The sequence below is a fragment of the Dunckerocampus dactyliophorus genome, chromosome 8, assembly GCF_027744805.1.
Source record: "Dunckerocampus dactyliophorus isolate RoL2022-P2 chromosome 8, RoL_Ddac_1.1, whole genome shotgun sequence".
Taxonomy (NCBI): Eukaryota; Metazoa; Chordata; class Actinopteri; order Syngnathiformes; family Syngnathidae; genus Dunckerocampus; species Dunckerocampus dactyliophorus.
The window spans coordinates 32,272,921-32,289,236 of record NC_072826.1 but is presented as its reverse complement, the minus strand read 5'-3'; the positions used below and the strand labels follow the sequence as shown (position 1 = coordinate 32,289,236).

Genomic DNA, 16,316 nt, shown 5'->3' with positions numbered 1-16,316 from the left:
AAACAGGCCACTGATGCTGCAGTAACATACTGACTGCAGCTCGTTGGTTCTTTTGGCAAACGGGAAAGTCCAAGGAACTCCATGAAGCTCGAAGAAGGAGATTTACACAAGCAGAGTGGCGGTCAATCCAAATACTTTGTACGATGTAGAATTGTTTGAACTGCTGGTCTTGGAATGACATGGCTGCAAAAGACACCCCCATCTTTTCAAGCCATGTCTAAACCTGGAAAATATACAGTAGGTGGATTAAACCACCTGCAAACCACCTCTAAAGTAGCAAAATGCAGGAAAGCCGGGGTAGTCTAGGCAGGGCAGTGATAGTAATCTGCCACTGAAACTGCTCTTTTGGTGGGAGATGATGCTGCTCGTCCATGATGGAAAGGAGAGGAGCCTCCTCGGTGTCCTTTGCTCTGCCATGGAGCTCGGTGCCAATGACAGAGCCCGCTTCCTCCCCAGTTAGGCATGTTTACTTGGAATATCATCATCTTGTGGCAGCATGCTTCAAGTTGAACTATTTGACCCAAGACCCTCCCCTCTTCAAACAGTCAAAGGTTTACAGGCCGTGACAGGGACCAGTGAAGAAGCTCACCTCGTAGCTGAATTTCACATGCGGGGGGGGCAGGCTGGATGGAGAGCCTTATCAGATCCCAGACAGTGTTCAGAAAAAAACCCAGCACTGTCCAAAGTGTACTTTGGAGCAGCTCAAGGCAAAGAAGTGCAAGCAGTGAATGTGTGTGTGTGCTTTAATACAAAACTCACCTGGTGGCTATGATGACAACAAATGCAACAAAGGCTCTGTGGTGGTAGTGCACGTCAGGGCGTTCTTTCATTCATTCATTCACCTGAGGGTGATTGAATAGGTCTGTATACTAAAAAACTGCTGTTGCTTCCGTGGTGGTGGGTGCTTTGCACAGATGATGTTGGCCTAACAAGCATGGAGGTGTATTGTTGGAGTCATTCAAGGACACTGAACGTGTGTTTTTTATGTGCTAGTAAAACACATGCACCGCTAAATAATCATGTTGTATACAAACAACAGGGTGTGACTGGGTGTGCCTCTTGCCACCCCGGTTTGGCCCAAAACGTACAGCGTTCATAAAATCAAAAAAGAGAATGTCTTGCATACAATATTATTTTATTGAATTACAAATATTTGATGACTGACTTTGTATTTCCTTAATGCCATTCTTCACTCACTAAAACTGTCTCTTATGTTTACTGTTTCTTTAATATCATATGTATACAGTATGTTATTGTTATTGTAAAGTATCTTAAACCTAAAGTCATACATACACATCTATCTTTGTCAAAGTGAGAAGGGTCTTTGCTTTTCTACTTCAATTTGTTTTTCATGTTGTTCCACTTTAAGTATTACAGTGTTCCCTTGCTACATCGCGCTTCGTCTTTCACTGATTCGTGTAATTTAAGTGCAATTTTGCATATTGTTTTCTGTGTCCAAGTGGTGCATTCGAGCGATGTGCGTATGGGTGCTCTGTTGTGTTATTGTAGTTACTGCTGCTACCACTAGAGGGTGGTGTATACTCGTGTGAGAGTTGAAGACGTGATGCTGGAGTAAAGCTGTCTTCCCGCCACCTCCTCAAATGGAGAGCTACAACAATCCTGATTGGCTAAGGGAGAACCCGCCCATTGTGTTCTGCGTTCGTATTGGCTGTAGATCATTGATAATCAATCTCCTTGGTGCACCCAAAGATCTCTGAACTACTGTAAGGGGCGTCACCACTGATCTTTTATATATACTGCTCAAAAAAAAACGAGAGGAACACTTGGAAAACACATCAGATCTAAACTGGGGGAAAAATGATGTTGAATATGTTTCCTGATAATAAGTGGGTGATGTATTAGTAACAAAATGATGCCACATCATTTGATAGAAATGAAAATGATCACCCTATAGAGGGGGGAAATCAAAGACACCCCAAAAATGATATACGGCCCTGTCCAGCTCTCCTGGAGTAACTACCTGTCTCCTGGAATCTCCTCCATGCGTCCAGGTACCGCAGTGATGCCCTGGTCCAGATCTGGGAGGAGATCCCCCAGGACACCATCCGTAGTCTCATTAGGAGCATGCCCCCACGTTGTCAGGCATGCGTACAAGCACGTGGGGGCCACACAAACTACTGAGAATCATTTTGAGTTGCTACAATGACATTTTGCAAAATGGACCAGTGTGCTGCATCATTTTTTCACCTTCATTTTTGGGGTGTCTTTGATTTCCCCCCTCTATAGGGTGATCATTTTCATTTCTATCAAATGATGTGGCATCATTTTGTTACTAATACATCACCCACTTATTATCAGGAAACATATTCAACACCATTTTTCCCCCAGTTTAGATCTGATGTGTTTTCCAAGTGTTCCTTTCATTTTTTTGAGCAGTGTATATCTGGATAGCTCATACGTCGCGCCTGCCCGTGCAAGCCGCTGAAGCCAAAGAGACGCCATCTTACTACTCACATAACGACTACATTGGCACAGCGTACATAGTGTACAAAGCAGATGAAGAGGCTAACAGAACATCTACAGTACGTACTTCCCCACATTACTCACTGAGTTAACCAGGGTGTTATGTTGTTGGTTTTATTACAGCGACGGTGATATCAGCAGTATGACTATAGTTTTTTTTACAAGGATGTGCATTACAGTTATCATTCTGTTCACTATCATAGTTCATCATTTCATTACTACTATTATGTGTGACTGTTTCAATGCAGTATTATCATTGTGATCACTATCATAGTTCATCATTTCATTACTACTATTATGTGTGACTGTTTCAATGCAGTATTATCATTGTGATCACTATCATAGTTCATCATTTCATGACTACTATTATGTGTGATTGTCATTGACAGCATTGTCTTTGTGGTTGTTGATATTGTTTTGTCCTCTGTCCTTATGTCCTTGTTCGTCTTTATAGTTGTCACAGACATTTATTTGCTGATGTAGTTCTGTATGTTTCTATTGTTCTGTTCTTGTTGTCACAATTGTTGTTGTTGCTGCTGTTGTCCTTGTCTCTTTTTTTTTGTGCCCCTCTCATCCCCGCACCCCCCCTCTGTTTTCTTTTCTCTTCTTCTCTGTCCCCTCCTGCTCCAGTCCGGTCCCTCCAAATTTGCTTAATAACAAGCATCAAAGTCAAATAAATTCTGTATGACAGGGGAAGTGTATATCACACTTCTCCCTGGCACAGTAAATCTGTTGAGCACTTGACGGCATTTAGATCTACAATTCTATCTGCTTTAAAGGCTGGACAGGACAGAGGTAATAAAAAAACAAAATAAAATAAAAAAAAATAAAGCACGTGATATTCCAGTCAAATGCTCATGGTAACATCTCCAGGACTCAAGTACAACAGGACATTGTCACGCTAAACATATACAACAGCCTTTAATGGTCATTACATATACAAACACTGTTTTCAAGACAAAAGGGCGACATAAGAACAAAAATGAACAAAATAAGAAAAAAGTGTGAGGAATAATGGACGTAAGTACCAGAAAAATGCTTCCATGCCACCTGCAAGGACGTCCATCTTTCATCTTCCATCAGTCCAAGTTTCAGATGCAGCAGTGTGTGTGACTTCATCCATCCAGTAACTTCAGTATGCTTTCCCGCTCCTTCAGAGCTTTCCAGGCTTGGTCTTTCTCCTTCTTGGTTGGAGTACGCTTCTTTTGTCTGGCTGCCATGATTCGCCGAAATCCCTCCATGACCTCGTTGTCAGATACCCTGACTCTTTGCCTCAGCTCCTGCTTGTGCATCTCCTCTTTTGCCAACCTAAGGAGCAGAAAGGGAATGTCTAATGGCCCTAAAACGGTTCACTTTGTGGTACGTCTTCTGGGTCGCCTCACCTCAGCAGCTCCTGCTTGCGAGCTCTATTGTGAGCAATCAGGGCTTTGAGCTCCGCCTGCCTCTTCTGGAGCTCCACCAGGACCTCATCCTCACAGTCTCCTCCCGGACCAGGTTGCTCCTCAGAGTCCAGGAGTCCCTGAGCAATCAGCTCCTCTTTGATCCGAGCTTCCAGGGAACGTGTGTGAGGAGCGCTGCGGAGGGAAATAAAAGGTCTTTCATCCCTTCAGTGGACAGAACGTTGCAACCACAATATTTTCCTGTGATGAACATGAAGTAGAACTGTGATGTAAGGGCTAAGCTACGTGCTCGTTCGACTACATTTCTCATGGGCACCGCTGAGGACTACAAAAAGGCCAGATATGACCTGAGGAGGTCCATACGAGAGGCCAAAAGACAGTACAGACAGAAGCTGGAGGGCTACTATTCCACCTCAGACCCTCGGCGCATGTGGGCGGGGCTCCAGCACATCACAGACTATCGACAGCAGAGTAGCGTAGCCACGTCCAGCCAAACCACACTTCCAGACAAGCTGAACGAGTTCTATGCCCGCTTTGACACCCAAACTCCTGATGAGCAGAGAGGGTGGCTGGACTTGGGGAGCACACAGGACTCACCTCTCATGGTGACATCAGCTGATGTGCGCAGGGTTCTGAACAAAACAAACCCACGAAAAGCAGCAGGCCCAGACAACAACTCAGGCCGTGCACTTCGGGTTTGCTCATCAGCGCTAGCTTATGTGCTTGCTGACATATTTAACCTGTCGCTTGCACAAGCATCTGTACCGACCTGCTTTAAGTCCACCACCATAGTGCCCGTACCCAAGAAGAGCAACGTGACCTGCTTGAATGACTATCGCCCTATAGCACTCACTCCTATTGTTATGAAGTGCTTTGAAAGAATAGTCATGACCCACATCAAAAAGAGCATCCCGGCCACTGTGGACCCTCTACAGTTTGCATATCGCCAGAACCGGTCCACGGATGATGCAGTCAACACTGCCATCCACACAGCCCTTTCTCACCTACAGGGCCAGGACACATATGTCAGAATGCTATTTATAGACTATAGCTCTGCTTTTAACACAGTCAGCCCCCACAAACTCACAAATAAGCTCCTCACACTTGGCCTGTCACCCTCCCTCTGTAACTGGGTGTTTAACTTTCTCACAGGCAGACCCCAGTCAGTCAGAGTCCACAATCGCACATCCAGCTCAAGAATTGTGAGCACTGGGACCCCACAGGGGTGTGTGCTGAGTCCGCTCCTCTACACGCTCTTCACCTACGATTGCGTGGCCTCCCAGAACAACACTAGCATCATTAAATTTGCGGATGACACTGCAGTCATCGGCCTGATCACTGGTGGTGTTGAAACATCATACAGAAGAGGAGTGGTGGACCTCATAGCTTGGTGTCATGATAACAATCTCCTTCTCAATACAGATAAGACTAAAGAGATGATCATTGACCCAAGAACAAGGGAAAAGGAGCCGCATAGACCCCTGTTTATTGATGAGACTGAGGTGGAGAGGGTGAAAACCTTCAAGTTCCTTGGCACACACATCAGCGAGGACCTCACCTGGTCTCACAACACCCAACAAATTATGAAGAAGTCCCAAAGGAGACTGTACTTCCTGAGAAGACTGAGGAAATTTGGCATGTCCACCACAATCCTCAGTTGCTTCTACAGATGCACTATCGAAAGTGTCCTTACCGCCTCCATCACTGTTTGGTACGGTAACTGTACAACACGTGATAGGAAGGCACTCCAGCGGGTGATCAAGACCTCACAGAACATTGTTGGGGCAGCCCTCCCCTCACTGCAAGACATTTATAAAACTACGAAGAACACACAACCTCATCAAGGACAGCACACATCCACAACACTCATTATTCACACTCCTACCGTCAGGCAGACGCTACAGGAGTTTGAAGTCCAGGACCACAAGGCTGGCAGACAGCTTTTACCCTCAGGCCATCAGGCTTCTCAACGAAGCACTCACACACGCCGCACGCAACACACGTACACACTCATAGCACTTTATTTATTTATTTATCTGTAATAATGTCTCTTCTGTTGTTGTTGCTTAATTTATTGGTATTTATGTTTCTTATGTTCTTATTCTTTTTCTTGTGTTTTCTTTCCTTTCTTGGGAGAATGAACGGAATAAGAATTTCATTGCATAGTATAACTGCCTGTTTTACTATGCACATGAGAATAAAACTCTTGAATCTTGAATCTCTCCTCTACCAGCCCTGTGGTGGAGCCTGGGCCACAGAGTGAAAAAACAAATGATGCAGGTAAACAAGACATACGCTAACGAGTTCCAGATATTTCAATGCCAGCTTTGTGATGCAGAGCAGGTGAGAAAGTATCAACTTATCTCTTTTCTTTTTATTTTACAATGCTTCAATAGTCTTTGTCAATTTTTATTATTAGGACTTTTTATTATTAGGACATTTCAACTATTTTGTTTAGTTTGTTTCTAATATTACGACTTAGAACATATTTGACAAATAAATCTTTCATATTTCAACTCAACGCTACTAAAATGACATTATTTTCCTCACTACTTTATCCTTGGAAAGTTGCAACATTTTGTCTTGTCAGAATACGACTTTTCTCTCAGCATTTTGACCTTATTCTTGTAAAATGACATGTTTAAAAAACTATTTTAACGTTCTCCTTGCAGATGTTCTTCTCATATATTTATGGCATTATTCTCATCATATTCAAATCATTTTCCAAATGCGTCTCACAATACGACGACTCAAAAAAAAAAGACGTCTCTTTTCTTGAATATTTTTGTGCTTTATGCTACTGAAATAATGTTAACCTTGTAAACTGAGGACTTCACTTATCTTAATATTTAGATTTTATTCTTGTAAGATTACTGCAGATTTTTCTATGTTTGCTGTTTTTTTTTTTTTTTAAGTTGTCTTGTTAAAAATTATAGTTTTCTAATGTGCCACCGGCCAATAAAAAACAGCCGCAGGCCGCAAATGGCCATTTGCACTTTAGACACCCCAACTTTACCAGATGCGTTCAACAAATATCACTGATCTCTGATATCAAATATCACTTGAGCTATAGTGGCCACTAAAGGGAAACGGCAAAAGTGGCCTCTATAGACAGGTGGCACATATTAACATGTCAGTGATTAGAAGCTTGTTGTCTTGGCAGATACATATACAAGTAATTATACTGTTAAATGTTGACCAGTAGAGGGCACTGTGGGACTGCGGATGAAAGTTGTACAGCGCTACTAGGTTAATAAACCTGTTAATAAAGCGATTAAAGTGTATCTGCGACGTGAGTCTCTCCTTCCCCACAACAAGGGCATTACAGTATTGACCAGTGCACATTGTCTCACACCAGGAAATAAACGGTGTCGCTGTCTGCAACAAGCTCCAATGAAGATGGCTTTTTTTTTATGTCCAACAACTGACAGTTTGTGTGGATCTTGTGAATGATTGTGACTGAGCTAGGACTCAGTAATTAAAGTCTACACACGACGGCTTCATTGATTGAAAAACGAAACTTTTTCGTGCATGAAGCTTCTGCTTGAGTCGGCATTTTGGCCGCTATATGCGGTCAGATATTGACCAAGGGATACAAAATGGGTGTCCGCTGGCCGCGTTAGACAGGAGACTGCTATACACAGGGTCTATAACATGTAAATTTTCTGCGGGGGATTTTTCAGTGGCCGATATAGGCAGGTGGCTGTTCTATACAGATGGCCGCTAAGAAAGGTTTGACTGTACCTAAAAGCTTTTGCTTGGCTTCGAGGAGAGGTCCCAGCTCCATCATTAGCATCCTTCCCGGAAATGTCTGGTATAGGAGAATCTTCCATGGGGGATATAATGTTCTCCTGGAGGCCACAAAAGGTACCATGACTCATGCAGCTCATACTTCAACATGAACGACACAAAGCCGTGCATCATTTCAAGTGAGGTCACCTCCACCAGAGCCTGCAGCAGACGTTGAGTGAGCGGACCGAAGGGACAGCCGTCTTCCGGGGACTCGTGTTGGGACTCGGCCTTCTTCAGCAAAGAGTCCACATCTACGTGAACACGAAGGACGGAGTCAGATGCTCATCAAAAGAAAAATACGGCAGAACCTCGGTTAGCGTTGAAAACGTCCGCCACCATTTTGCTTGGGTTTATGTGCATTCCCCATGGTGTGCATCTTTCTCGTTAAGATACTGTGGGACACCAGCCGTCTATTTTCTAATGAAAAAACCTCCTTCCTGGCTAGCATTCCAATAGGTCAGCTACGTTACGTCGCCCATCTATGATGTCATCAGTGGTTGACTCAAAACACGTTATTCATACTTTTAGATGCATGAAACAATTCTGCGTGCATAGAAATAATGAATGGATGAAAGGGATAAATGAACATTTAAGATGACTTTGACATCCAGTGAAGATGTGACTTTTCCCCAAAGACGTGGCAGCGAGATCAACCACTACCACTTTCCAGTTTTATTTGATGAGTTATTTCTTGAATTCAATAGTTTCTGACCATCTTTGTCCGAATGCTGGCACTTGCAACTTTCTTCAGCTCTATTTGGGGTTACTGAGGTGAGAAACTATTAAATTCAGGAAATAACTCGTGGCAAAACAGGAAGATGGTGGTGGCTGATCTCGCTGTCACATTGTGTCTTTGGGATCATTCGCTAAAAATCACTGAAGGTAAAAGTAACCATAAATGTTCATTTAGTCATTACTTCTATGCACTTGGAATGATTTTCTGCAGATCAAACAATAACTGTAAAAGCGTGTTTTGTGTAATAGTTTTGGCTTTCTGGAACGTATCAATTGGATTTACACGATTTCTTACGGGAAAAATGGATTCAGCTAACATCCATTTAGGTTAGTGTCCCACCTTCTGGAAGTAATTAATGATGCTAACCAAGGTTCCACTGTGCTTAAAGAGTTTGCAGTACCGGAAAAACATTAGCAGGAACGCAAGAACTCGGAGGCAGACACAATCCCCTATGAAGATAATGCTCGAAAACATTGGTGGTGACAGTTGTAAAACCTTAGAATTGTACCCTATCGACCCCAATATAAGACGGCCCTCTCTTTCAAGACCATTTTTTGGAAAAATAGGACAACGTGAATCATGCTTTTATCATGCACTCATACTTGGAGTGAAGTAGACTGGAGCTGACACACGCCGCCCGCACGAAGTCCACCGTGAAAGCCACACAGACCCAACAGAAATAGCAGAGAGATGACAAAGACAGAAGAGAAAATGTACTGGAAGTACGGTCTTCCTTGCGAGTGCTTCACAGATGCCTGTTAGTTTGCTATGCTATCTCTGATCCTCTAGGCCTCCACTATCAAACAACTCGTCTTCTCCAGACTCTTTTCCAGAAAAAAAAACACTGTCTTCTATTCAGGTCAGTATGGTACTCCATTACTAGGTAGGTAAATGTACAGCAGGTTGTCCATTCGTGGTACTAAAGCTCTCCTGATGTAGTGTTGTTGGGGCTGTTCATAACAAAGCAATTCCCGTGACGACGACACACAACTGAAGGGCAGCAATCACACAGTGTGCATTTGAAGGCACAGGCACGCAGAATGCCTTCACCTTTTGCATCAAGTTCAGACAGCGGACCTCCCAAAAGACCTTTCTTCTTGTCGTTGGCCCGAGCTCCTTCTCGTTGCTCCTCCAGCAGATCCTCCTGAGCCCACCGCTGTGAGTAGTGTTTCCCCAAAGCCGGAATCTACAATTGGCACAAACGCCACTAGAGGTTACCACACAATAACACATTGTGGATGAGAAGCTTGTCATGTCATACTTTAAAGTACTCTGCTTCATCATCTGGGGACTTTAGAAGTTCCTCCAGCAAGCGGATCTCTTCATTTGTTATGTCAGCACAATATGGCTCAACAGATGCCCAGAACCTGAAAAGACAAACAGTCCAAACTAGAAGATTGTATGAGAAATATCAAATCACGTACACACACACTACATCATCTCCTCCAACAAGAAAGCTGCGGTGGGAGCATCGATGTAAATTAGGATAGTTTTCAGTTAAAATAGATCAAAAGTATCAGTAGCGGTATCAGCAATTCTGGCCATGTATTTAATCGGTATGAGATGGATACCAACATTGCACTACACTACTATTGGCCTACACTGCATTCATTTCAGCGTGTAATTCAATAAACAAAAGCTGGCTCCCATATACTTTTTTCACATGCATGCAGCCCTAAGTGGACAAAGTTTGGAGACCCGAGAATAGACGAGTGCTGACCTGTTGGGAGCATCATTTTTAGGAGTGCGGGGAATGTCTTGAGTATCATCTGTAAATTCATATTCTTGGACTTTTGGCTGCAGGTTTTTGGATTTTGGCCTGCCGGGGCCCGGTCCTGGCGCATGACTACTCTTGCCGTCGAATTTCTGCTTCTTTGGTTTGTGGCGAGATGACGCAGCAGGGTCCGGGTCTTTCCCTAGCTTCAGGAACCGCTTGTCTCCCTTCTTGTCCTGCCAGTCTGTGAGGATCTGCAATACACAAGCATTTTAGAGAGTGCATGTTTTAGACTGGGTTTAAACTGGTATGCTAACTGCAAAGCCAGTGGATTGCAGGTGATTCCCTCATGTCGCTCACCTGTCTCTGCTCCTCCAGAGCTCGGAGGCGGCGGTTGGCGGAGGACAAGAGCGTCTCCAACTCCAGCTGCAAAGTGTCCAGCTCCTCGATTCCAATCCCATCGTCCTCTGAGCGGCCCAACACAGCAGTGTACCGGGGACACACCTTGACGTGCTCCACTGGCTTGAAGTCATAATACTTCAGAGGGGGGCAGTCCTTCAGCTCGCTCATGGTGATGGGTACCTGACGCCTGACTATAATGGGATAAACTGCACACAAACAAAAGGGACATAGAAACAATGACGAACGTTTAAGCGTGAACCTGTTACGTCAGTCACCATTTCTAATGAGAAGTGTGTAAAAAATGGCGGTTCGGTTCATACATTGCGAACGTACAGGGCCCAAACCGTGAATAGTGTTGTAAAATATCAACATCTACGACCGTATTTACACGGTAACTCTTACGTACATTTTATGCAATTACATTATATAAATCGCTGAGCAACATTAATGAACACATAAGATATATGTGAATTTTTACAAGCAACGATATTTACCGTCAGCGAGTGGCATCCATGATGGAAAAAACCATTGATGTAAGAGGGATGTAAAACGTTAAATCTCCATAAGATTGTGACAGAGTTATAATATTTCAACAGCCATGTAAGATCACAATGACATTTTTGTGTGTATTAAAATTATGGACATATCAAGTTTTCTCCAGTATTCAGAACGGATAATGATTTTACGATGCTGGCTCTGACCCGAGAATGGTAGGGTCGGGTTAAACCATACTGTGTTTTACTGTATGGGTGAAAAGAATACACAAATTCCGTCTCGCACCCTTTAATTTAGTATTGGTAAAATCATCCAATTTAGTTTTAAGATTAAATTCTTTACGTTTGTGGCTTTTAAACCAACAGAACCACAATCACTAAACAAATACCCCCTGCTCACACCGAATAAATGATTCATCCTTTAGGGTATGTTCGTTTCATTCAAAGCGTACAGTCCACTCGGGTTGCGAGATTAGACCTAACAGTAGCAGTGTATCTTGCGTATGGAAATCTACTTCCGCTTACAAAAAAGTAGTCAACACAAGCGCACCGTTTCGTTTCTGGTGTGCGTAGGATTTACGGAAGTGGAGTCACAGGCGTGGCTGAGGAACTGCGGTCTTTTACAGCGAAAAAATGGTAAGAGTTCTCTTCAAGTGTGTATTTACTTACTGCATTTATACTTATGAATTGTCTGGTTAAGACTAGATAAATGTTAGCCTGCTACCTTGGTGTTCCTTAAAACTGGGTCTCTCTTAGTGGCTTTAATGGAAGTGACTCTAGCGTCGTACAGATTAAAGTGGCTCATTATATTTCTATTTTACTAGATGACAGCAACTCTCTATTTATTCGCAAAGTAATGTGGAGAGACGCAAGAAAGCATCACATCCACAAGCATAAATCCATGCATTGGCGTGCATCATACTGAGTAATATTATAATTTGCTTAGTAATTGTTTTTTCTCCAATTCTAGTCTTTTCATTGTAATCTTCACCTTATTTTACGTTTAAACCTGACTCCTCTACCTTGGCCTAATGTTTAAATCATCTCATTCCAGTGTTATTTTGTATAATCCTTGCTGATCTTGATTTTGTCCATTTTTTTAGACAGCAACTCTGCGTCCCTACTTAAACGCTGTGAGGGCCACCCTGCAGGCGGCCCTATGTCTTGAAAACTTCTCCTCTCAGGTGGTGGAGCGTCACAACAAGCCCGAGGTGGAAGTCAGGTATGTCTCACTGCTTTACAGAGGACTTGCTGTCATCACGCAAGTTAGAACGTGTGCAAGCGTGCGGTTGTAAATCTAGGAGGGTGGAAGAATGGAACGCGCAGGCAAAAGTGTGAAGCTGCAGACTCTTGTTACCAGAATACCACCATATTGTGAATGTGTGGCCACAAGTTGGGTGGATATTTCTTTAGCATGGGTGTAAATGTGCAGCAATGTCCAAATGTCGTTTGTTTGAGTTAAGCCAATGCTAACGCAGTGTCTGATGGTTACAGGAGCAGTAAGGAGCTGCTGCTTCAGCCTGTTGTGATCAGCCGCAATGACAAGGAGAAGGTTCTCATCGAGGGGTCCATCAACTCTGTCAGAGTCAGCATTGCAGTCAAACAGGTGCTACGCTTCATCTCAACTGTCAGGCTCTACAACACCTGCACCACCTGAACCATGTTGTAGTCACTATGCATTCTTTACACTGTACTCTTTACTTGCGTATCTTGCTTGCTTGCTGCTGTAACAAGTACATTTCCTCGCTGTGGGATAAATAAAGTACATAAAGTAAAGTAAAGAACGTACAGCGGAGCTGCAAAGGCCCCTAAGCTCGTACAGTTGGGGATTCAACACGATTTTCACTAAAGTATGCACCTCAATTAGTACCAGACATCTGCTGTGTTGTTTCTTTCTTTCCGAATACACAAAGTATTGAAAAACATGGACGTTAAGTTAATGGGGGACCAAGGTGTGAATGCTTGTTTGTTTATATGTCCTGTGATTGATTGGCGACCAGTTCAGGGTGTATCATCAAAATTCATCTGGGTGGCTCCAGCCCACTTGGATGAGCCAAATGAGTATGGCTTCAGCAGGGTACCCATATTTTCTTTCAAGTTCCCGTACAGTCTTGTGGTGTTTTTTTACATTTACATCCTTTCCACCCCACCCCAGGCTGATGAGATTGAGAAGATCCTTTGCCACAAGTTCATGCGCTTTATGATGATGAGGGCGGAGAACTTCTTTATCCTGAGGAGGAAGCCAGTAGAGGTAAGAAAGCGTGCTGTGGCCCACGAAAAATGCATACCTGTTGGCACTTGCTGGTAAACACATTACAACTCACCTGCCCTGCTAGAGAATAAGAAGACTGAGCAGGAGAGATTGATGTAGCCAATTTAGCAAGTAATCAGACCCCCCCAGATGCTCCTTTTTGTTAAACAAGGTGACAAGCGGCAAATCTAGTCAAGACTTTTTTTGGAAACTCTGAAATGAAAAGCATGGATCGCTCTTCTCAGTGAGTCGCTGCTGTGCTATCGCGTCATCACACACCTTAAAGCAGTGCTTCCCCCTCCCCGGGGCGGGTGTGGAGAACTGTCAGGGGGGGCATGAGAGGCAGGGAAGACTTTCAACCTGCCAACATGTCTGGCTTCATGGTACTCATCATGCAGTTGAACTCTTCAATGCGTTGGTATGCTTCACTCCATCTTGTTGCATTTGGCTGATCACTTTCTCAATACTATTTCATATTGGGGGGCGGCGTAAAAACATTTCTGTCCCCTAGTGGGAGCATGATAGAAAGTAGTTGAGAACCGCTGCCTTAAAGGAGAAGTACACTTGTGTGGAATGTCGGCCATCATCCACAGTCCTTATGTGGGACTTGAACACACGTCTTTCTCTGTTCTGTGCCTTCTGAAGATGTAAAAAGCAGCTAATTAAAGCATGTAATGGGACACACTTATTCCACCAATAAAGCCTTCTGGAAGAACCTCCAAAAAGTGCCAGCAAGGCTGCATGTGAAGCACATGGTTGTTATTGGGGTGTAGCGATACGTGTCTCTGTATGGAAGCGTGCAGCACAGCCGGCTAGCGACTAGCTTCACCACACACTAGCCCAGGGGTGTCCAAGCTTTTTCCAGCATGGGCCAAAAAGGATGCAAGGGCCATTTGGCTTTTTTGTAAAGCAAAAAACAAAGTGAAAAAGTGTAATATTAGTATTTTTAAAATTATTTGTACATTTTCTTCTCCTAATATTTTTACTTTCTACCCATACTATTCAAACTTTTCCCCAAACTCATTTTCCAAAAATTACATCTTAATTTTGTTTTGTTTGTTTTTTTATCTTTTTTTTTTTTTTTACAAAAAATGTATTTTGTCTTGAATACTTCAACTCTACGCTACTAAAATGACATTTTTTCCTTATTGTAAAATCGTCTAATTGCAACATTTTTTCTCATTAGAATACGACATTTTTTTCCTAAATATTTAGACTTTATTCTTGTGAAATTGCAGCTGTGTTTACATTTCTGCTAAGTCAACTTTCTTCTCGCAATTGTGATTGTATTCCCATAATATCACGGCTTTATTTTGGTGACATTGGAATTTTTTCTACACCCTAAAAAAGGACAACCGTACTTGTTGTTTAGCTTGTTTGGCGTATTTCAGCTTTATGATAGTAAAAATAATGTTATTTTTCCTCACAATATTATGTTATTCTCATAAAATTACAACTTTTTTCTTATTTTGTATTGATGCTTGTAAAATTACAGCAGAATTTGTCATTTTTGCAGTTTTTTGTTTTTTAGTTGTCTTGTTAAATCATATTTTGACAATGTGCCGCAGGCCTCACGTTGGACATCCCTGCACTAGCCAAAGGAAACACGACATATTGGAGCTGCCGCCACTGCTGCTGTGTTTTTGACGCTAGGTGTAGCGCTCCTTTCTATGTTGCTATGTGAAAACAATGTTCTCAAAATACTAAAAGTATTCCATGTTATCACGAATGTTACCTGTTACTGGATAGAAAACCACAAAACCCTGTTGGAGCTTTTTGGAGGTGTTTTCATATGCGGAACAGGCTCGTCCCATTCCCTGCAGAAGGTGCAGAAAAGAGAAAGACGAGTGTTCATGTCTCACCTACGGATTGTGGATAATGGATAAAATTCCCCAAAAAGGTGCAATTTTCCTTTAAAGACATCTTCATGCACTTTGAATGTATTCATAAATTCCCCCCGTTTAATAATCAGGTGAAATGCATACTGATTGTTGGCGTGATGATGTGCTTGTGATGCAGGGCTATGATATCAGCTTCTTGATCACCAACTTCCACACGGAGCAGATGTACAAACACAAGCTGGTGGATTTTGTCATCCATTTCATGGAGGAGATCGACAAGGAGATCAGTGAGATGAAGTTGTCCGTTAATGCCAGAGCCCGTATCGTCGCAGAGGAGTTCCTTAAGAATGTAAGAAACTCGTAGGCATCATAGCTGGGGGCCTTCATGTGGTGCTTTGTAAAACCTTGTTTATTTGTGCATGTGCAACTTCTAAAAGCCAAAAAGAGTTACGTGGACCCATCCCCCCCCCCCCCCCCCCCCCCCCACAGTTCTGATGACTGCCTCCACTCATGTTGCCACGCAAAGTCTATCACAGCCAATCAGGAGAGGAGAACGTTGGGCGTACGCAGCCAGTGTGAAGGGAACGACGTAGCCATCGGTGACACTCGCTGGCTTTGTCTCCATTTGTCATCTCTTTAGTCCTGCATATCGGTGACTGTACATCAACAAATACTTTTTATACAGTTTCAGTTGTCTGCCACTTAGAACAAACAAAGCAAGGCGGGTCCTTAAAGTATCGAACATGCTGATATCCACGAATACTGAGACTATTGTATGTATTGTATTCACATCTATGCCCGTCATCAGCGTCATTGTCAGTTTGGCTTCAAAGTCACATGCGGAAACGTGTTGCGTTTAGTCCCCAAAATGAATGTGTAAAATAAATACAATGCCAACGTTTCTACTTGCTGGTTTGTTATGATTCTTTTAGTTGACAGTGGATGTCATTGGTGCTGAACTGACATTGTTCAAGCAGCAATTTAGAGTAGGATTTTTTTCGTCTGCGTTGAATGATGGCAACAGGACACGTCGATTACCACAAAACATACTTCCCTTTTCCCACAAGTTAATGCTGCAATGCAAAATAGAACTCTCACCTTCCAACGATGCAACACAAAATGAATCATTATGCAAACTAATCATGCATTACTGGATCCCGCTGCAGTACATTTACATTTATACTTGTCTGACCGTGTGTAGG

The 16,316-nt window shown here is 43.0% G+C and overlaps 2 protein-coding genes across 3 annotated transcripts; one reads left to right on the top strand and one right to left on the bottom strand.

Moving 5' to 3' along the window:
* Positions 1–3,390: 3,390 nt before the first annotated feature.
* tada3l (transcriptional adaptor 3 (NGG1 homolog, yeast)-like) lies at positions 3,391–11,186 on the bottom strand. Of its 2 annotated transcripts, none has more exons than XM_054783291.1 (9): positions 11,023–11,186; positions 10,487–10,734; positions 10,133–10,380; positions 9,674–9,779; positions 9,463–9,598; positions 7,824–7,927; positions 7,629–7,735; positions 3,867–4,058; positions 3,391–3,792 (listed from the first exon to the last, which is right to left on the bottom strand). In XM_054783291.1, the coding sequence occupies exons 1-9, from the start codon at positions 11,036–11,038 to the stop codon at positions 3,600–3,602; spliced, it is 1,350 nt and encodes a 449-aa protein (XP_054639266.1). In that variant the 5' UTR covers positions 11,039–11,186; the 3' UTR covers positions 3,391–3,599. The 2 variants fall into 2 exon arrangements, with proteins under 2 accessions (XP_054639266.1, XP_054639264.1); XM_054783289.1 differs by lacking the exon at positions 11,023–11,186 and adding an exon at positions 10,849–10,970.
* On the top strand, positions 10,595–16,019 carry LOC129185820 (actin-related protein 2/3 complex subunit 4). Its single transcript, XM_054783292.1, has 6 exons — positions 10,595–11,658; positions 12,126–12,244; positions 12,517–12,628; positions 13,178–13,273; positions 15,293–15,463; positions 15,604–16,019. The coding sequence occupies exons 1-6, from the start codon at positions 11,656–11,658 to the stop codon at positions 15,607–15,609; spliced, it is 507 nt and encodes a 168-aa protein (XP_054639267.1). The 5' UTR covers positions 10,595–11,655; the 3' UTR covers positions 15,610–16,019.
* The last annotated feature ends 297 nt before the right edge of the window (positions 16,020–16,316 follow it).

Coding starts and splice junctions, on each gene's coding strand:
- LOC129185820 (XM_054783292.1), top strand. Junction 12,629..13,177: donor TCAGCATTGCAGTCAAACAG/GTGCTACGCTTC, acceptor ACCCCACCCCAG/GCTGATGAGATTGAGAAGAT. Junction 13,274..15,292: donor TGAGGAGGAAGCCAGTAGAG/GTAAGAAAGCGT, acceptor CTTGTGATGCAG/GGCTATGATATCAGCTTCTT.
- tada3l (XM_054783289.1), bottom strand. CDS start 10,900: ATGTTGATATTTTACAACACTATTCACGGTTTGGGCCCTGTACGTTCG. Junction 10,735..10,848: donor GGGCCCTGTACGTTCGCAAT/GTATGAACCGAA, acceptor GTTTGTGTGCAG/TTTATCCCATTATAGTCAGG. Junction 9,780..10,132: donor AAAAATGATGCTCCCAACAG/GTCAGCACTCGT, acceptor TTGTCTTTTCAG/GTTCTGGGCATCTGTTGAGC.